This window comes from Phoca vitulina, unplaced genomic scaffold (genome assembly GCF_004348235.1).
Source record: "Phoca vitulina isolate PV1807 unplaced genomic scaffold, GSC_HSeal_1.0 scaffold19, whole genome shotgun sequence".
Lineage (NCBI taxonomy): Eukaryota > Metazoa > Chordata > Mammalia > Carnivora > Phocidae > Phoca > Phoca vitulina.
This window is the reverse complement of record NW_022589722.1, coordinates 22941607-22963330: the sequence shown is the minus strand read 5'-3', so window position 1 is coordinate 22963330 and position 21724 is coordinate 22941607. Positions and strand designations below refer to the sequence as shown.

The 21724-nt window shown below is 38.1% G+C and overlaps 1 protein-coding gene and 1 pseudogene across 18 annotated transcripts in view; both read left to right on the top strand.

The window, feature by feature from the left end:
• The window catches only part of RBFOX2 (RNA binding fox-1 homolog 2), a 283835-nt gene that overhangs the window by 240532 nt on the left and 21579 nt on the right, over positions 1 to 21724 (top strand). For 12 of the 18 annotated variants that reach the window (XR_004300910.1, XR_004300909.1, XM_032416262.1 and 9 more), the window contains 5 exons: positions 884 to 1030; positions 5701 to 5754; positions 14922 to 15014; positions 17788 to 17848; positions 21655 to 21708. Coding sequence is in view for 16 of the 18 variants with exons in the window: in XM_032416262.1 (XP_032272153.1) it covers positions 884 to 1030; positions 5701 to 5754; positions 14922 to 15014; positions 17788 to 17848; positions 21655 to 21708 (409 nt within the window). In the remaining 2 variants the exon portion in view is untranslated. The remainder of the gene's footprint in view (positions 1 to 883; positions 1031 to 5700; positions 5755 to 14921; positions 15015 to 17787; positions 17849 to 21654; positions 21709 to 21724) is intronic. The other 6 variants (XM_032416258.1, XM_032416250.1, XM_032416253.1 and 3 more) reach the window with 3 other exon arrangements.
• Positions 3432 to 5661, top strand: LOC116639715 (annotated as a pseudogene).

The following is a 21724-nucleotide window of genomic DNA, read 5'->3' as shown; positions in this document are numbered from 1 at the left end:
TTGAGGATTTATCGGGGAAAAAAATGCCTGCAGCATTGCAAAATAGATTGAGGATTAAAAGTGCACCCCATGCTTACAGGTACTATTTCACTGTGGGTGTACACAGACCTAGCGTTTACATGTTGTCCAGTAGGCTGTGCAGGGTCCGTAAAGCCTCTCCCCGCAGATTTTGTAAATGAGGCTTTGCTCTGGGCTGCAGGAGCCTGGGGTCCCTGTAATGATGTCAGCTGGATTTGTCAGCTGGAATCACATGGATTAGGAGGAGAGTGCCGATTGGTTTGAGTAGAGGCTCTTCAGGTTGAAGCCAAATGCCCATTGTCATTAGGTGTCTCCTCTTCAGGAATAATGTTACGATACTTTGGTGACCCAGTAGTCATAAACTCTGGAACTAATAGAGGGAATGAAACATGAAAATATTCCCTTATTTCCTAAAATGGTAGACCAAAAATGCAGTGATCTCCTCAACCACATACAACAGACTCTTCATTTTCAAAATAGAAAGATCTCAGAAATGGAAAACTCCACTAAGAAAATAAGAATAATGGTACAATTTTTATGTCTTAATTTTTATGTCTTTCATACCTAATGGATCTCCACGTGGTCTTAGGCAAGTCACTTAGTATTTTTGTTTTCTTCCATTTCACTAATGTACTGTAAATAGTCAAAAGGCCTAAACTTTCTTTGTAAATGATAGCAATTTGAACACAGGTAACATTTTTTTTTTTTTTCCCTTTGAAGGGAAAACTTTTATTTTTTGCTTAAGGTTGTTTTGGAGATTTGTTTGAAGGGGGGGGGGGGGGAGGGTGGGGCTTTAATTATTTTACATAATTCTTGTGAAGTAATCATATTTATTTTTCGCTCAATGTTGTGTTTCTTTGCTCAGCAGACAGAAGGGGGAGCACAGACAGATGGCCAGCAGTCACAGACACAAAGTAGTGAGAACTCAGAGAGCAAATCCACCCCTAAACGGCTGCATGTCTCTAATATTCCCTTTCGCTTCCGGGACCCCGACCTCCGACAGATGTTTGGGGTAAGTCTCTGGAGTCCTTTTGTGGGTTTTACAGTGAAAATGTAATTTAATCCCAATAATTTAAACCCAGTGTATTTTAATAAGTCATTAGGACTTTATGATAAGACTGCACATAGATTGAGAGAGATCCTAAGGTAAATCAGTGTTTTCATCAGTCTTCAGGAACTTCTGTCACCTAGCACCGTCATTCCTGTCATTCTAGACATGGGCCTTGCAGGTTCTCACATAACAAGGTGACTATGCAATCCGGTTTGCCTAGGACCGAGGGGTCTCTTGGGACGTGAGCCTTTCAGTACTCGAATCAGGACAAAGGCAGTAATCCTTACTTTTCAGAGTGTTACGAGTTCAGTGACCTAATGTTTGTGAAGCAGATAGTACCTGTGTTTTATTTTTACTTCCCTGCTCGTAACTCAGCAAGACCAATATCTAAAATCAGGTGGAGGTGGTTAGTTTGCTACCTCTGATGTGTTCTTCCAGCTTCCACTTCCTCCCGAAATCACCGTCATGAAAACAGTATAACAGCAAAGATTTAAGTTATTGGAAAGTGAGTGATTGCTGGAAGTCGTACCTTTTTTCTGGGCTTATGTGTTGTTGCCAGATTTCATTTGAGCAAACTCTTAACTTGAACTAGGAACAAGAGATCATGGTTTAAAAAAACTTTGTTGCTGTTGCTGCATGGTGCTTTGTCAGGAAAGCAGGCGCCCCGCTTGAAGTCCTGGTCGTGGCCACTTCATGATGACAAGACCCTGAAGCAAAGTTTTGTCACTGACAGCTGAGTACCTGGAGTATTTTCTGTACCGAAGCCAAGGCCAGCATTGAGATTTAATAATGTTCTTGAAGTACTTGAAGAGCCTTTACACAGAAAACGGTAGCCAGCTGTTCATCTCTCCAGAAGAGAAAACAACAGAAAATAATAAAGGGCAGCTTAAAGAATTGATATTATATTTAAGAAGAAATTTCCCAGGAGTATGAGTTATTGGGTTCTCTACTGAATTATCAGAGATTATATGGAATCCTAATCTCTGGAGATCGGTGAAAATGGAGTATATTCTCATCTGCCAGAAGTGTGTTTTCTCTCAGGTCAGAAAAGTTGTGTCCATTGAAGATCTGCCTAGGCCAGTTATCAGTGATTTTTGAAATGTATTATGCCCTTCCTATAAGGCTGCTAAGTGCAAAAAAAAAAAAAAGAAAAGAAAAGAAAATGTTCCTTGCAAGGGACACCTGGTAGGATTGCTCTGTCTTCTGCATGGTTAGTACCGATCCCTTGGAAGGACATCAGCAGTGGTAAAGAGCAAGGATTCCATGCTTCATTTTATTAGCTGTGTAAACTTGACAGATGGCTTCCTTCAGCCTCATTTTCCTTAACCATTAAAGGAAGGCAGTCCTTACCCTAGCAGGACGGTATAAGGACACATTAGAAAATGCAAAAGAAAACTCTAAAACACCATTCCAATCTTAGTTGTTTGGATGGGCATAGAAATAAAATTAAATCCCCTCCTACCTAAAATAAGACATTTTCCTCTCTCTTTTAATTTCCTAATGTTCTGTTAAATGATGAAACTGGAATCAAGCCCAGAAGTCTTACTCTAGAAAACATGGGCTCTTAGTACATGTTTTCTGAAAAAGATAGTAATGATTCAGCCCAGGGAGAAAGCATGATTTGTCTTGCTCTTTTCATTTTTTAGTGTTTTCCCGTTTCCCGAATTCTGATTTAAAATCCAAGTGAAAGAGATAATTGGGTCTATGAGGCCAGTACTCAGAGGGAAGTGGGGCCAAAAAGATTCCAGGAGATTTCCTGCACATCCCTTCAGTTCATTTCATCCAAGCATTGAATCAAATAGGTTGGCTGGTCCCCTTCTACACGCCTCCTCCAAATAACCACTGTGTTTTAAGTATGCCCCTCCAGTCAGCTGTTGAGCTGCCTACCAATACAGTTATTTAGGCTTGGTGTCTTTAGCTTATTTCCCAAATGTTAAAATATTTAACTAATTACAAAACAAAGTTACTACTTAAAATGTTCTTGATGGTGTTCATTGCTGAAATATTAAATTGGCAAATAAATGAAATCATGTATAATGTCCGTGAATGTTTAATACGATGGAAAATAACATGTAATCTATAGAAATGAGAACAGAGATATATATTTATTGACTTGGAAAGCTGTTTATAGCATATTAAGTTAAAAAAAAAAGTAATACTTGGGGGGCGCCTGGGTGGCTCAGTCGTTAAGCGTCTGCCTTTGGCTCAGGTCATGATCCCAGGGTCCTGGGATCGAGCCCCACATCGGGCTCCCTGCTCCGCGGGAAGCCTGCTTCTCCCTCTCCCACTCCCCCACTGCTTGTGTTCCCTCTCTCGCTGTCTCTCTCTCTGTCAAATAAATACATAAAAAATCTTTAAAAAAAAAAAAAAAAAAGTAATACTTGGAAATATGTCCTTAACGATATATGCCTGCAGAAAAGCAGAGAAGGCTGTGTACCAGAATGGTAAGATGGTGGGTGTGCAGAGGATCTTCATTTTCTGTTTCCTCTTTTCCTTTTTATTTATCTGTATTTCCTGACTTTTACAGTGAATATGGTTTACTTTTAGAAATTAAAAAAAAGAAGGAAAAGAAAAACAGCCTTCAGTAGTGTATCTTTCTCCGTAGGATTTGCTTCTTAAAAACTGAGACATTTAAGGCAGCCCGACATGCCGTGCGGCCCCCCAGTCTCCCGCGGCCGCCTCCCCCAGGCATGGCACCGGGCCTCGCCTCACTATGGCAGCAGCACGGCACAGCACGCTCAACTTCAAGCTCAGCGCCAAAGCTGATGGCGAGACCGTTCTAAAAGGCCTCCGGTCCATTTTCCAGGAGCAAGGGATGACGGAGTCGGTGCACAACTGGCAAGACCATGGTTATCTAGCGACCTACATCAACAAAAACGGCAGCTTTGCCAGTTTGAGAATTTACCCACATGGATTAGTGTTGTTGGATCTTCAGAGTTATGCCGGTGATTCACAAGGCCAAGAAGTTGACAGTCTTTTGAACAAAGTAGAAGAAAGAATGAAAGAATTGAGTCAGGACAGTGCTGTGCGGGTGAAGCGATTACCACCCATAATTCGAGGAGGAGCTATCGACAGATACTGGCCCAGTGCTGATGGTCGCCTGGTTGAGTGTGACATAGATGAAGTGGTGTATGAAGATTCACCTTATCAGAACATTAAAATTCTACACTCGAAGCAATTTGGAAATATTCTCATCCTTAGTGGGGACGTTAATCTGGCAGAGAGTGATTTGGCGTATACCCAGGCCATCATGGGCAGTGGAAAAGAAGACTACAGTGGCAAAGACATGCTGATTCTTGGGGGTGGAGACGGGGACGTATTGTGTGAAATAGTCAAACTGAAACCAAAGATGGTCACTATGGTAGAAATTGACCAAATGGTGATTGATGGATGGAAGAAATAATGCGAAAAACATGTGGCAATGTCTTAGACAGTCTTAAAGGAGACTGCTATCAGGTTCTAATAGAAGACTGTATTCCAGTACTGAAGAGGTACGGCAAAGAAGGGAGAGAGTTTGATTATGTGATTAATGATTTGACAGCCGTTCCAATCTCCACATCTCCAGGAGAAGATTCCACATGGGAGTTTCTCAAGACTGATTCTTGACCTCTCAATGAAAGTACTGAAAGCAGGATGGGAAGTACTTTACACAGGGTAACTGTGTCAATTTGACAGAAGCCTTGTCGCTCTATGAAGAACAGCTCAGGCGCCTGTATTGTCCTGTGGAATACTCAAAGGAGATTGTCTGTGTTCCTTCATACTTGGAATTGTGGGTATTTTACACTGTTGGGAAGAAAGCTAAACCTTGAAGACCAATCTCTCCTAATCACATGTGCTGCAAATAGCCTTCCTGACCTTCATATGCTGTACATGACATCGAAATGAGTCAGGCAATTGATTGTGATTTCCTTCAAGTTTTCTTTTTTTAATTATTATTTTTAATTTAAACAAAGCAAATGGAAAATGTATATTTTGATGCGCTAGGGTGTTAATTTTTTTGAAAGTCAGCTGAAGGATGATTAGCACAGCGAAGGCTGCTAAATGCACTGAACCCCTAGAATGTGATTTTTGTTACTTTTGTTGTGTGTGTGACTTGGTAGACTTCAAATTTGGTTGTTTGGAGGAATGAACATCATTGTTTTGTTCTGGAGGGAAGTTCTTTGATGGTGTTTCTTTCCCCCAAAATTGACTTAGCTATTAAAATTTGGTGCTTATAAGAAAGAGTTAAGAAAAAAATGAATAGCAATGCTTCGATTAAAATTATAAATGAGGAAAAAAAAACTGAGACATTTAAAACATTAAACACATAGTTAGGAAAAGCCCCACTTCTTGTCCATGAAGAAATATGCAGGAGGGTAACACTGTGAATATCTTCTGAGAACAGCTTCTACCATATAGAGGTGGATAATGCATGAGTGGGTGAATTGAAAAAGGAGTGAAAAAAGGATAAATTATCAGCTCATTGATGAGGGAAAACCAGAAACTGGTATTGGGACCTACCAACAAGTAGAAACATGGAAGTTGAATAAGCAGTTGAAAAAAAAAAAAAAAAAACTCTTTTTTCAGGAGAAAATAAATTATGTGGTTAAAAAGCTGACCATGAATAAATGTTTTTATTTTTGTCTCTGCAGCAGTTTGGCAAAATCCTAGATGTAGAAATAATCTTTAATGAACGTGGCTCTAAGGTAAGCTCCATCTCAGTATTAAGTGTGCCTGGTTTCTTTTTAATTTTGTTTTAAATAGTAAGTAATCAGAAAACTTAAAGCTGTTTTTCAAGCCTGCAAAAAGTATCCCAACTTACCTGGCTTGGATCAGATTATCTCTAAAAATAAGCTACCACATGGCCAAACTTTATCCTAATAGTTCAGTTGGGGGAGTGAAGGGGTGGGAGTAGAAGCAAGAGAGTGTGAGGAGGAAGAGGATAAGGGAAATCGGGGGCAGGAGACACCTGCCCTTATTTGGACTGAAATTGCCCTCACGTGCTTACTTTAAAGGAAAAGAAAAAAGACTCAAGTGAAATTCTATGAGAATTCTATTGTGAATTCTAACAGAACAATTCAGCTTTTTAAGAATCAGACTTGAAATGACATACTTAGAACAAATTTAATATTTCAGTTCTTCAGTAGACTTGCTCTCTCTTTTGAATAAATTTGACAAGGCGTAAATACAGGGAGTAGTGACTCAGGAATTCACTGTAAGCTGATTTTCTCCTTTGAGTTCTACCCAGAGAGGTAAGATGTAGAATCCCTTCAATTACAAATAGTGAGTTGGGTTTTTTTGCATCAGAATAAATGTAGTAGCACTGCACAATTCGATATACATACTCTCTTCTAAGTGTGTTCTGTATGAGAACTGAACATTCTAATTAAAACTTATTTCCCCCTAATAATTTACTATTTTCAATTCCCAATCTATATGATTTAGAATTTCCATACACTAAAATAAGCAGCAGTGATTTTAGGAGTGAGGGAATGATGAAGTCTTACAGTGATGTGAAAAAATATTTAATTAACTGAATTTCGAAAAGTTTCATTTGACAGTTTTCTTCTTCCTCGACAAATGAAATACCCCCCATAGACACAATCAGCTGTGGTCAAGCTTGGAAATATTTACCTTGCTCTGTTTTCTTCTACTTGCATTTTTTAGGTTAGAACAGTTTTTGAGTTAATTTTTCATTTGGTCATCTCTCCTGAACTTTGAAATAGCCCTTGGCTATGATTAAATCTCTAAGAATATAATTTGAGAAAAGCTAAGTAAAGCGAATAAATGAGATAATACTTACCTCTTCAGTTTCCTACTCCAAATTCACCATACCCTGGGAATTAATAGCATATATCCACAGAGTTATATATATACCTCCTGCCCCATCTAAACTAACACAAATGTATGTACTGTTCTAATGCTCCTGATTATTATTCCCTTCCTTTATAGAATGCACTGATAGTGTTTAATCCTGATTATATTAATTCTTTGTTAATTATTAAAGAGGTAATTATACTCTAAGCTTCCAGTTTTCAGTTAAACAAAAAAGATTAATATGCCTATACAGAACTTTCTCCAGCACTTAACTTGGTAAGTATTTTTAAAGTGAAACCTGCTCAGCCTGTAACCAGTAAAACTATTTATGCTTGTAGTTTCTTCACAGTGGATTTCTGGCCCTTTGCTTTTATCTTTTGTGACCATTTTAGATCCAAGGTGGAAAAATAACAGTGGTTTAGAGATGAGAAGTGCATGAACATATCATGTGACGATTCTGTGCTACACTGTTTATCCAAAGTCATAGTTTAAACATTTTTAGTTTTAAGTGTATGCACTTAAAAACTTGTTAACTAGACCAACAACCCGAAGCCCAGTATGGTTTCATCAGGCACTGGGGCCTTGCTCCTTACCAAGAAAATAATTGGATTGAATTCTTGTGAAGCAAAGGAAATTGATCTTTCTTAAGGCTTCTTTCATTGACTTCAAAGATTTGCCTACTACCAAAAATTGTTTAATTTACCTGATTCGATTGCTTCTCCCTGTAATTTTCATGTTTAAATGACACACGCCTTCCTTTTCTCTTTGGGGAATCTAAAAGCCTATGCTGCTCCTCTCAGTAAAATGCTATATCCTCACTGCCCCTTTCTCTGTGGGGCTGCTAAAGAATAGACAGACTGTGTACTCATTGGCCGTTGTTCTTAAAACAAAGCACAGAATTCAGAATGGCCTGGATCTGCCTTCAAGGACTGATAACAAAATCTGTCTTCATCCTTTGTCCTTCTTAACTGTCACTAAAGTTCTTTCTTGGAATGGGTTCTCCCGAAACTGTTCTGGAGACTTGTTAACAGAGGTTTATTTTGGAGTCAAAACCTGGGTACCTCTTCTGGGATCCACCTCACATAAATTAAAGAGTACTTTTCTTTTTGTAAATTAAGTTTATTTTCTCATTTCTTTTATGTTTATGGTTGACTATAAAATTACAACATGTCTTGAAAGGAACCAGAGATAAGGAGACCTAAGTGGTCCTATTGTTCACTTTAGAGTTGCTCAGTCTTTTAACTGAATGTACAGAAATTAGCTTTATTGAATTTTTTTTTTTTGAAGCAGTAATGGAAAAACGAGTCACAAAATAATTCCGAGATAAGTGATACTTACATGTAAAACAATTATCAGTGAAACAGTTAAATAACTACATGACTCCAAAACAAAAAGCAACTCTTTACCATGTCTTCTTTTTTTATAATGAGACTGTCAGCGTACGGTTTTAGAACATACCCACTTAAAAACATAGATGAACACTGTCGTGCTCCCTTGCCCGTCCCCGCCCCCCCCTCCAACCCCCAGCTTGCCGGCATTCTGCTTTCTCAGCTTGCCTGAAAAAGTTGTTGTTGAGTATCTTCCTTTTTTTGTCTTTGACCTTCATATTCTAGATTTGATTTTCCTAGATTATGAAATGAATGTATATCATTTACATTCATACACAAGCAAAAATATATACTTAGATTATTTCATGGGATTTTTAAAAAATCTTTTTTTTTTTTTACTCCATACTCCTTTGTAAAAGCATAAAGTCAGTCATATCTAATTTTCTGTGATTAACTAAAACAAAGGTAGACTATCCTTTTGAAAATGTTCAATTAGGATGTATGATGAAAAATGCTACCCCTGGAAAAAATGGAAGTAATATACTCAAATAGAATCTAGAAAGGAGTATACTGATATGTATAACTTATTGATTCCCCAGATGTCACCAGTCACAACAAATATTACTATAAACAATAGAAAGATAATATATTGGTAGAGTGGCTATATGTCCTGGTTTATCCAAAATAGTCCCAGTCTGTAGCCGTCGTCTTAGCATGATTATTAGTGTCCCCTTCCTCCCTCAAAGTGCTCCAGTTTGAACGATGAATTGTATTGCCCCTCTCCTTATAGATTCTTTGAATAACAACTTTTAAAAAGAACCCTTTTCAAAACAATTATAAAAGAAAAATGTGATTTTTAATGTCCAGACCAAATAGTTCATTAAAAGAACATATTCACTAATAATCTCCTGTATTTCCTTCCAGTCTTTTTTCTCACATAGAATCTTAAACAGAACTCTAAATAATGGTTATCTAGTTCAACTTGACTTTGCATTCTATGCTAGATACTTTTAGTGACTGAGAACTCATTGCTTTTCAAAACTTTAAGTTTTACTTAAATTCCAATTGGTTAACATGCAGTGTAGTATTAGTTTCAGGTGTACCATATAGTGATTGAACACTTCATACATCACCTGGTGCTCATCACAACAAGTACACTCCTGAACCCCCATCACCTGTTTCACCCATCCCCCACCCACCTCCCCTCTGGTAACCATCAGTTTGTTCTCTGTAGTTAAGTCTCTGTTTTTTGATTTGCCTCTCTCTCTCTTTTTCCCTTTTGCTCATCTGTTTTATTCCTTAAATTCCACATATGAGTGAAATCATATAGTATGTCTTTCTCTGACTGACTTATTCAGACTTTCCACCATTCTGTACACTATCACCCAGCCCCATAACAATTTGTTTGTGATAATTATCACATATAATTATCTTATTAAGTAAAGAAATGTACACATTCTAATGTTTATATTTTCCATAAAGTTTTGTCAACCTACTTCTGGTGTGGTTGTTGCTCAAAAGGACATGTATCATAAATACTGAATGTGTAGGAGCTCTTCACATCTTCAGACAGTGCCAACTGTTAAGTTCACTAAAGGACCACAGACCAGATCGCAGCAACCATTATTGAGATTTCTAGCAAGTTTTTAGCTCATGTGTTCTCATTACTTCTCACAGGTCGATATCTGGAATGAGGGGGATCTGAATTTGGGTTAGACTTCAGTTTATTTAGGCTGGAGTTAGGGAAGATAAAGCCTCTAATTCCATCCTCAGACACAAGTAATGTGCTATAATTTCTTGCCTTTTTCCCTGGATTTTGATTTCATGCAAAGGGAAATTATTTATTTCTTTCAAAATATTGTCAAAAGACTGTCTTTGAAATTGCACTAACTAGGCCTTTGCTTTTCAGTAAAATTTGATAGGTAATGCTGAGTTGAAATGTTTTTCATTATACTTAAAACTAAATTAACAGTGCATGTGTTTCCAAAGGGCTTAGTTTATTTTCTTTTGTTACCATCTTACGGGTTTTAGTTTTCTTTTTCTTTTATTTATTTTTAAATTTCTGTGTTCCGGCCATACCCAGGAGAACGTCTGCTTTTGATTTCTCCCTTAAAAGTTACATGGTAAATTTTCTTTCTCATTCTTCTGAGATGGAAAAACTCAAGGATTATACAAATTTAAGAATATTTTTACAATGCTCATCCTATTGCTTGTTATTTATTGCAGTCTGAGGCCAGACTAAAAAGATGGCAGTTATTCGGTTCCTATAGGCCCTTGATGATAAATGAATGTCAAGACAGGTGATAAAATGTTTGTCACATTTGGTAGAAATTTTGGCCACAACCATAATCCCGATAGACACACCATTCCTCAGTTTTCACAGGACAGCTAAGATAGGGGTAAATCACTAATGGAACACTGGTAACACAGAAGAAGTTTGGGAACTGAGAGCTGTAGGTTATAGTATAAAGCATAGAGACCTGCATTGTCCAATACAGTGTCCATATTGAGCACTTGAAATGTGGCAAGTCTAAATTCAGATGTGCTTTCAGTATGAAATACACATGATTTCAAAGACTTAGCAGAAAAAAGGAATATCTCATTAATGTTTTTTATATTGATGCCATGTGGAAATGATAGTATGTTGCATATATTTTATTTTAAATAAAATACATTATTGAAATTACTTTCATGTATTTTTACTTTTTTAATGTGGCTAGTAGAATATTTAAAATTATATATGTGGCTTGTGTTTTATTTCTGTCGGATAGCACTGGTATAGACAAACATATCAACATCGGGTTTTTTTATTAAAAAATAAAAGTTTACTTTTTGTTTATCTGTTTTTTATCTTCTTAAATACCTGAAATGTTTACTCTTCTTAAGAATTTGAGATTCAGTCTTTGACTTTGTAGCGCTTCCAACTGGTTATTTTGTTTTCCTGACTGATAGATTATGTAATCATTTTGAAGCTCTTCTAAGGAAAAAGTGTTAAGTTTAGACATAACTTTATTAAATTTTTCTTTTCAAAGCAAGAGATCCAAATGACCAAACTTAATGTGAATTAGATTTCCAAGAATGAAGGGACATTAAAACATAATTTCACGTAAGCATATTTTCCTGTTAGTAACTTTTTAGGCCTGGATAATCTGTGAATATCCTTAGCTCAGTTCCTGGCACATTTTCAGAAATGCTAAATTCTATTGAAGGAATGGTACATTAAACTTTTTTTCAAGTTTTATTTAATCTTTTTTTTTAAGATTTTATTTATTTGACATAGAACACAAGCAGGGGGAGTGGCAGGGAGAGGGAGAAGCAGGCTCCCCACAGAGCAGGGGGAGCCCGATGTGGGACTCGATCCCAGGACCGCGGATCATGACCTGAGCCAGAGGCAGTAGCTTAACCAACTGAGCCACCCAGGCACCCTTGAGTTAATATTCTTGAAACCAAATTGTAGTTAAGTTGATGGAAAAGCTAAAGTTTCAACACAAGAGGAAAGTATTAAAGAACAGTACTCTAAAAATGCTGGCTACACTTCTCACCTTTCTAATCACAGACTTCTGAGAGATATATGTTAATTTCCTATTGTTTCTGAACAAATTATCTTCCGAGTTGGTGGTTTAAAAACACAGATTTATTATCGTACAGTTCTGGAGGTCAGAAGTCAAAATGGGTCTCACCAAGCTAAAACCAAAGTTTTGCAGGGCTGCATTCTTTCAGATGGCTCTAAGGGATAATCCAGTCCTTGCCTTTTTCAGCTTCTAGAGGCAGCCCACATTCTTTGACCTATAGCCCCCTTCCATCTTCAAAGCCAAAAATGGCCAGTTCAGTCTTTCTCAGGCTGGTGCACTCTGATTTGGACTCTCCCGTTTCTCTCTTTAACTTATAAGCACCCTTGTGATTACATTGGGCTCACCTGGATAATCCAGGATAATCTCCCTATCTCAAGATCATTAATTTAATCACATCTGCAAAATCCCTTTTGCCAGGTAAGGTAGTAACATTCACAGGTTCCAGGGATTAGGATGTGGACAACTTTGGGGGGCCGTTATTCGGCCTGCCACAAAGTCTATTTATCTTCAAAGGAAAGAAGGAAATCTGCTTACCTCTGTATCATATCAGGAAGTCCCAAAGTATCAGCAAGACCTTCTTCGTCCTTTACCTTAGGTGAAGATTGCTTCATTTTGTATCTTTGGTGTCTTGATTAGCATTTCCTTTGGAATATAAGCACTTCTGCTGGCTGTAAAATGTCAGTGCTTATGATACCACCCTGAATTCTTCTGGCTGCAGTTAGTACGTCACAGATGCTCTGTCAGCACATTACAGAGCGGAGGCTCACAGAACACATTTAGCAATTAGATTTGAAAAAGAAGACTAGAAGGATTTTAGGATGAATGCAGTTTAGTTAATAGAATACTTAGGTTTCAAAGATTAATTTCTAATTTTCTCACCATTAGCTGTAGAAAGAAGCCACCTGGAAGGAAGAAGGCCTTGTTGGTGCTTGGGTGTTTAACCTCAGTTTGATTTACTTTCTTCATCTTAAAAATGAAAATAACAGATTTATCCTTTCTCTACCCCATGGTTGTATTTAAAAGACGAACAAATGTGTGAGTGTATGGGTGTGTAGATCTAGATAGTCATAATGCCAGTACTAAAAACCTCTGGTACTAGTCTCCACATCATCTGTTATCCAGCTGCTAACTTATTGTTTATTAATTTAACCCAAGGCATATAAGTATGAGGCTGTGAGAATCAGTTGAAATACAATTTTTATAATACTTCTACAATGTGATATAAAAACTCATCTCTACATGTGACCTTTCCTGAAAGGTTCATTTAACTTTTCTGTTGGAGGATTCTCCAGGATTGGAGAGCTGGTTTACTGTCTTCAGCAGATGGCTAATGTAGATTACAAACGAACGATGTCATTAATTAGTAACTTGAGATCATATACCTCAAGTTGTCGATGTGTCTGTAACATGTTGGTATCAAAATTTGTTTCTGAAAATGTTTGATATTTTCAACATATATTTTTAAAGAAAATATTAGCTAAAATTACCTGTAGTAGTCCACCTCAAGCAGCATACATTTAGAATTTTCTGTCAGCTTAGCATTGCACTTTCTAGGGTATTTGTGGTGATATCCAGATTACAGGTAGAGATAATTCATTGGGATCCTCCATGGATCGCCACTCAACCATATAGTCATGTAGAATGCAAAGTAATGAGATCCTTCAAAATGATGGAATTGCTTTTCTAAAATCTTATTGAGCAATGCACACTATTGACCATCTCAGTTAAGAACATGTTTTATATATATATGGAAGGACTCATGGAGGACAGCAAAGCAGAGCAGAACTTAAATAAAAATAACAAAGGGTTCCAGGTTATCCTACAGTGGAATGTTCAAAGAATGCTAGAGGGACAATGCAGCTATTGAGAAATAGGTCTTTTCCAGAAAATCTTAAGAATTTACTACTCTGTACATGTAAATGGCTTGAGAAAATGTTACAGTTGCAAAGTAGAAAGAGAAGGACAAAGCACCTAGGATGAAACTGATACAATGCTTGATAAAATAGTTATATAAATATATAGTAAATCCTGCTGCTTTTGGCATTGATGGTATGATTGTGACCAAGACAGTCTTTTCAGATAAATGTGAATATAGGAGTAAGTGGGTTAACTCCCTGGGTCCTGCTTTATCACTTAGTGAATTAAAGCTCCATACAATTAATTTGTGTACAGTGCACAAATAAATTAATTCTAACTCAGAGGAGCAGCTGTATTGCTGTTTTATGGTCTTTTCCTGTTGAACAGTATACAGCTGATGTCACTCACAGATCTCATTCGCACTGCCTTTGGTTATTCCTTTTTTCCCTCTACATGGAAAATTACTAATACATTTAGTAGCAGATGTAGGCTTCAACAAATGTGTAATTTAGGCAAATTTGGATAAGCTATTTTCTGGAATTCAGCTGAACCTATTTTTGCTCTGAGTGCCAGTCTGGCTGTTTAAAATTCATTGAAGAAAAGGCGTAATTGGCCACTACTTAGTGATATTTTCATTAGCTTAGATGAACATGGTGCTCTTCTTCTTCCGCACCCAGTACCTAGAGAATTGTAGATCGAGGCTATGTTTTAAATTACTCTGTTCCCAGAAGAATTATGGTGATACAAGCAAACAGGCAGAGTGGAGCTAAAATGATGAGATCTCCTAAAAACCCCATTATACAGTGATTACTCCTAAAGGGAAGGCTTCATGTGGAAGTTACTGGGGAATGATGGATTTAATTAAGTATTTTTAGCATTACATAAAGGGACATGTAAATTAACAGCATGAATTGAAAGAGAAAGAACATCTAAAAAAATGTTCAGATTCTTGGTGGAAGAGTTTGACCCGAGTAGCTCTATACCTTAATTTTGGTCTGGCCTCACATGCTTTATGTTTTATTTTATTATTGTTCTTGTTGTTAATTACATTATCATTATTATTGTTGTTGCTGTTATTGTTATTATTATTATTACTACTACTACAGTTTCGTATTCTGTTATTGGATTTAGTTTCCCGTTACCAAATATGCATGGACCAAAAATGTGACTTTGGGAGAGTATTGCTGAGTCGATGCTGATGTCAGTTTCATACTGTGATATTTTTTCTCTGTTTACCAAGAGATCAGTATTTCAATGTAACGATGTGCATGTTTTCCCCCCTTCTCCCGCTGCATGCAGGGATTCGGGTTCGTAACTTTCGAGAATAGTGCTGATGCAGACAGGGCCAGGGAGAAATTACACGGCACCGTGGTAGAGGGCCGTAAAATCGAGGTGCATGTCTTCAATAATTCAATTTCTGGTTTATATTTTTATTTCTCTTTTTGTGTATTCCCTCACTTATTTCACATTTGGAGCCCTGTCTTGTGTGTCTGCACACATGCGTGTGTGTGTGTCTGTGTCTGTGTCATTCACCTTCTTGCACTAAAATGTGTAAAAGTAACACTTCTGTCTCCTTTCCCCATTTTTTGGTTGTTGGGGGGGGTTTCGTTTTTATTTACTCGTGTGCGTATACATGTATATTTGTTTCTCATTTACTTTTTTCCTCCAAAATGTTCATCCTTCTGCTCTCTTGATTTTTTTCCTTTGCTTCAGTTTGCGAGACTCCATATGAATACCTGGGATCGGGCCAAAATAAAACTAACTTTATAAATGTCTAAAAACTATCCAATTTGTGACATTGTGTCCTGTAATTAATCAAGGAGCCAGCCAATATCCTCTCTCTCGGGCGGCCAGTTCGCCTCCATGTGCGTGTGATAAGCAAGGAGTACAAGACTGCTGAGATGGTGGGGAGGGAAGAAAGAACCCACAACTCGTGGAGTTTTTAAGTATATTTAATATCAAGAATTTCTACAGTTAATGGATAAAATCCTCAGACCGAGGGTTTGACGGCTGCCTGGCGAATGTGCTGAGACTGTGTTCACGGCAGCCACGTGGTGTTCGCCAACCCTTTTGAAGAACGCAGTGAAGGTTAACTGGCTCCTTTCCCCTTTCCCAGTTTTTAAAAGTATGAACTATAAAAGCCACCATTTTGAGTAAGATGTCTGCATATTTTGCTTTTTCCCTCCCTTTCCGATGGTTTAGCATTTAGGGCCCTTCACTTGACTCACTCTTTCCATGGTAACTATACACAATGCTGGCGATGGTGCCCGTTGGCGGTAAGTGAAACAAAGCGCTAGAGAAGAAGCTTTTTCAATTGTTAATTACAAAACAATTAAATAAGAAAGAAAAAGTCCATCTGCCATCTCACATTAACACTACAAAATGTGATTTGACTTGTTCCTCTTCCTTTTCCTTTCCCCCTTTTATTTTCAATGCTCTTGAGTAATGCCGCCTGGACTTTGGATGTACATATTGTTTGTAGCAGTCTGAGCTGTTTGATTACTGACATCATGGTGATTTTTTTCCCCTTGCACATCTTACTCAGAGTTACTGAACTCCAAGTTTGGCTGGTTTTATTAATGCACTTCCTGCCCCTACTTCCTTTCCCCTTCCCCAAACCTCTGTTTGTAGCTCTGACTGTTCTTTCCTTGCCCGCGCGACACCCCTCCTGACTTTCTCTTTTCTTTTCCCCTGCCTTCTTGCTCTCTCTCCCTAAGTTCTGTCCCCATCCTTTTCCCTCTGTCTCTCCTACCCCTTCTCTCTGTTACCTGCGGCTATTGGTCTCTTGCTGACTGGTGGTTTCTGACTGTTTCTGGCCATTTTCGTTTTAGCGCTTGGGTGCATTCTGCTCTAGTGGCTAGTGTAAACTCTGACCCCATTCTAATCCTTGTCTGTGAGAACCTCGCTCTTCACTCTCTCCCTTCTTTCCAAAACTGATTGTTTTTTCTTTCTTTTATTTGTGTGTGTGTGTTTTAACTGCATGCTCTCAGTCTCATCATTGTTGTATCCCATTCTTTCTTTTTAAATGTGAAATGTTTCTATTATTTGGTGGGTTGAACTAGAGTAAATGGAGTTTCTTTTCCTCACAAAGGAAGATTTCCCCTCTACCAATCCTAAAAGACCTATTAAGACATTTTTTGGTTCCAGTTCCACCTAAAATTGGTCTTTCCATAACACAAATTTATAACCATACAAATTTAACTTTAATGTAAATCCCCAGAGGCAAAATAAGACATTTATATTTGGTGTGTTTTATAATTCTTTTAAAAGCTGGCCTGTTCTCTAACTTGACCACATGGTACACAGCCAGGTTCTATGGTGATGCTGCACCCTCCTTGCAAGAGCTTTAGGCTGGTTCTCACACTGGGCTGCAGTCTTCCGGCTTTGAGGCTCCATTCATCTTTTTGTCATCAGCACCATCTTTGTAACATCTACTTACCCTAGCACTGAGAATGCTCTAAATTCTGCACTTCTGTAATGAGGGTGGAGAGAACCATAAAACAAAAGAAACCGAAGCTTTATTTTTTCAGTTAAGTGCCTCATGTAAAGGCCTTCTGAAAACATTATTCTTAAATGGATAGACCACATAGTCTAGAAAATTCAGCCCGGTCCTAAAGATGGTCAACATGGGATTCTAAGTTTTGAGATTTTTTTTTATAACTCCTCAAACAGTAAAATCTTACACAATCATCAAAAATGCTGAACATTAGAACAGGTGAAATCCATAGATTTATTTTCTTATCTTCCTGTAAATCTATTCCCTGACCCATATGGCAAGCCTCTGTTTTATCAATGAACTTCAAAGTTCATGCTCAGAGTTGTACCCAATTTACTTTTTCCCATATTTTCCATAATGCAGAGACTTCTCTGTTTAAGAGATCTCCAAAGAACTTGCAAATGTATCTTTCCTTTTGATACTTTAGCCCAAGTTTTCCATTTGGAGACCAAGAAACTGCATTTTACTCTTGTTAGCCTCATTTTATAAACACTTTAATTAAAATACTATATATTAATATTTTATATTGCTATATTAATTATTTAAAATCAATGTTCTCTGAAATTTACATTTTATTAAACTGAGTGCTGTGTTATCAGATGAGCAACTTCATGTTCCCTAATGTGGTCTACTTTCTCCCTGCCCCTTCTTTTTCCTTTATATTTTTAGGTGAATAATGCTACAGCACGTGTAATGACCAATAAGAAGATGGTCACACCATATGCAAATGGTAAGAGATGACAAATCATCTTCAGAAGGATGTCGTTTATTCTTGTATTAATATGTGAACTTTGGGTAATCATCAAAGAATCTCTTGATTTCAGTCCTATGGCAGTTTGTTTCATTTACATTGAACTATTTTACTAGGAGAGTATTTTTACAGTTTTGTTTTTTTTACAGTTAACTTTTTTCTTAGAATTAAGCTTAGTTTTTCAGTTACTAAGCTATAATGGTCTCAGTAAAGTTCATCATACACACAGTGTAAACACGTCATTTGAGGTTACCTGTTAACCCAGTGGGGTCCCACTAAGGCACCCTCATTTTTAGCTGCTATTGTTCTTTGTGATATGATACGCTTGTCCGTAATATGTGCCCACCAATGCTCACTTTTACTACTGATCCCTACCCGCACCTGAGCTTGAGTGGAATAATTCTTGACCCCTGCTCTCCTTTTAAAGGTATGCTCTAGAGATAACAGCCATGGTGTGCATGGGTGCATGTGTTTTCCATCTTCTATCCCAGGACTACATGCTATAGAGTGGGTTTCATACATGTTTCTCATTAAGAAAAAACCCTGTGAATATTTTGCCTAACAAAAGCAGAACCTTTACATCATTTGTCAGTTTAGTCTAGACTCATGTTATCTAAATGATAGAATTTATTTTGAATCAGGGGCACCTGGGTGGCTCAGTCGGTTAAGCCGCTGCCTTCGGCTCAGGTCATGATCCCAGGGTCCTGGGATCGAGCCCCATGTTGGGCTCCCTGCTCAGCGGGGAGTCTGCTTCTCCCTCTCCCTCTGCCTGCCGCTCTGCCTACTTGTGCTCTCTCTCTCTCTCTGTCAAATAAATAAATAAAATCTTTAAAAAAAAAAAAAGAATTTATTTTGAATCTGCAGTGCAACAGTGGTTTTGCCAGCTGGGCTCTACAGGGCCTGTTGGGGAGGGGTGGAGCGGAAACCCATGGGCTGGGTCTTGAGGCCTGCAGCAGCTCCTTCTCTGTCATATATTTTAGCATTCTGCATGAAATTTTATCTAGAATCGAATGGGATGTTTTCTGCTGCTTTTTAAAAGTTTGAATCTACTGCTAGAGTATGATAGTATGTGCTGGTAATGTCTTAAATCAAATATAAGTATCTTAGTATATTCCGTGACGTCTTCAGTAGATACATTTAGCCCAGCTTTTCAAACAGATGGTATAAATCAGCATAATTTGCATTTATCAGCATAATTTACATTTTCCCTACCCATTTTATCAATGGTATATCATGTGATACCTCCACCTCCCCCTTTACCTCTTGTTGTTTTTTGTTTTGTTCTGTTTTTTTACACTACTATCACAAAAACAAGTTTCTGGGATGCCTGAGTGGCTCAGTTGGTTGAGCGTGTGCCTTCGGCTTGGGTCATGATCCCAGGGCCCTGGGATCCAGTCCCACATCCTGCTCCTTGCTCAGTGGGGAGCCTGCTTCTCCCTCGTCCTGTCGCTCTCCCTGCTTGTGCTCGCTGTCTCTCTGACAAATAAGTAAAATCTTTAAAAAAAAAAAAAAAGTTTGCAATTTTGATAATAATCCAATGTAAACAAAATAGGAAGGAGAAGCAAAGTATGTCAAATTTCCTTTAGATCCAGGGAGAGTGGTGTCGTAGAAAGAGTCACTGACTGGAATTTAGAAGACAGAAATTCTACTTCTAGATTTGATTCTTCATTTTGCTCTGTGTCATTGGGCCAACTTTTTTTTAAAGATTTTATTTATTTGTTTGTTTGTTTGACAGAGAGACGGGGCCAGGGAGAGGGAGAAGTAGGCCTCCTGGCGAGCAGGGAGCCTGATGCAGGGCTCGATCCCAGGACTCAGGACTCAGGACTCGGAGATAATGACCCAAGCCGAAGGCAGTCGCTTAACCGACTGAGCCACCGAGGCGCCCCTGGGCCAATTTTTTTAACCTAATTCTGTTTTTGTCTCTATTAATTGGCAGTCACAGAATTTTAGCACCTGAAGGCACTGTGGAAGTCATCAAAACCCAGCCCTCTTAGCTTATTATTTAGGAAATTAAGCCCAGAGAAGTACAGTATTTACTTGTTGTCCCAGCTGTGGTATCTTTCTTTTAACTCTCCCTTTGGGTTTTGTAAGGGTCAAAATACATTGTAAATTGTACAAAACTAAACATATTCCAAGAATTTTTTTTTTTTAAGATCTTATTTATTTGACAGAGAGCAAGAGCAAGAGCAGGAACACAAGCAGGGGGAGTGGGAGAGGGAGAAGCAGGCTTCCTGATGAGCAAGGAGCCCGACACGGGGCTCAATCCCAGGACTCTGGGATCATGACCTGAGCTGAAGGCAGATGCTTAACAACTGAACCACCCAGGCACCCCTATTCCAAGTATTATTGACAGCATACCATTATATACCATTATTAAAATGTGTGTTATTACTTAAGGGAATGCTCAAGTAATAATGCCATTGGCAGGAAGGAAAAACGTCATTTTTTGAATATTATTCTAAATTAGTATTCAAGCCTAACAGAGCCAAACTTTAGAGACCTATAGCTTCTTGTGGTTAAAGCTTCTGAGAAGAGTGTGCTAGGTGCCTTCTGGTGAATTCTCAAACAGCAGTTTAGTTTACGTTGGTTAGAATCACTTGATTTGTCTGACATTGCAGAACATTGTGTTCTTACAACTCCAGTAGGATTTGAACCAAGATATTTGCTCAACTTTTATGTAAAATAATGTGCTCACCATATATGAGCACATAAAATAATGAATGGGGGATTGGATTGGTTCAGAATGAATGAGTTTTCTCTTGAATACTGTCTCCATTCTTTCAGAAAAATAATGGAGCATGTTTGCTAACTTATGTGTAAAATTCTATAAATATTGATTAAAGTTTTCATCTGGAATTCTACTCCTTAACTATCAGTGGGCAGTAGTACATTTTTCTTTTGTAACTCCTGCTACATTCCTATAAATATAAAAAGGGGGAATGAAGAAGTAAAGTTGATATCAAACCTAATGTCTGGGAATACTTAAAGTATATAAATGCTTAGGCTGATGTTCAACAGCAGTCTAGTATCCTTCAGCTAAAATGACTGATTAACTTAAGTATGTATATTACCAGTAAAATCCCAAGACATGCATGAAGTTGGGGATGTACCTTGAATTTTATTACTGCGTGTCTCTTCTTGTTCACCTGCCTGAGGTTAACCAACCAAATTCCAAAGGTAAATCCCAAAGAAAGGGGATTTTGGCTTACCCAGATTTCCATCAGCATAGTATGATTGAACACAGAGTCGAAGATCAGCTTAAACTTGAATTCAGAGGATACCTTTATAAAGCAGCGAGAGTAGCAACTAGTGTGAAGATAATGTATAAGAAAATGCATCACAGTGTGGTGTAGAATGACATATTCTGCCTTTCTCCTTTTTCTAAAAATAAATAATACATTCTGAGCAGTTCTATGAGAGAGACTATGCCAGAGCCCAGGATTTATTTATATTTCTGATATTTCTTTGTCCTTCTCTCATTCCTTCTCTGTCTTCCTACTTCCCTCCCAGTTTTTCTCTCCCTCCAGTTTGCACCTCTACTTGCCCCCTCCCAGCTCCTCATTATTCTCCCCTCACTGTGCTCGTCCTGCTTAAAGATGCTCAGCTGTGGAAATGCCTGCCCCACCGCCCCCCAAACCTCCCAGCTGGCATTTACAGAGAAGATGGTGATGGGTGGAGATAAGCCCAGGGATATCTGGAGCCAGCTTGCACATGCCCTCATCACCCCTTTTCCACGTGTTCCTCATGTAATCTTAAATGTTCACTGTCCTCTCTTCCCGTTTCAGGTTGGAAATTAAGCCCCGTAGTTGGAGCTGTATATGGCCCTGAGTTATATGCAGGTAGTATTTCGTTTAT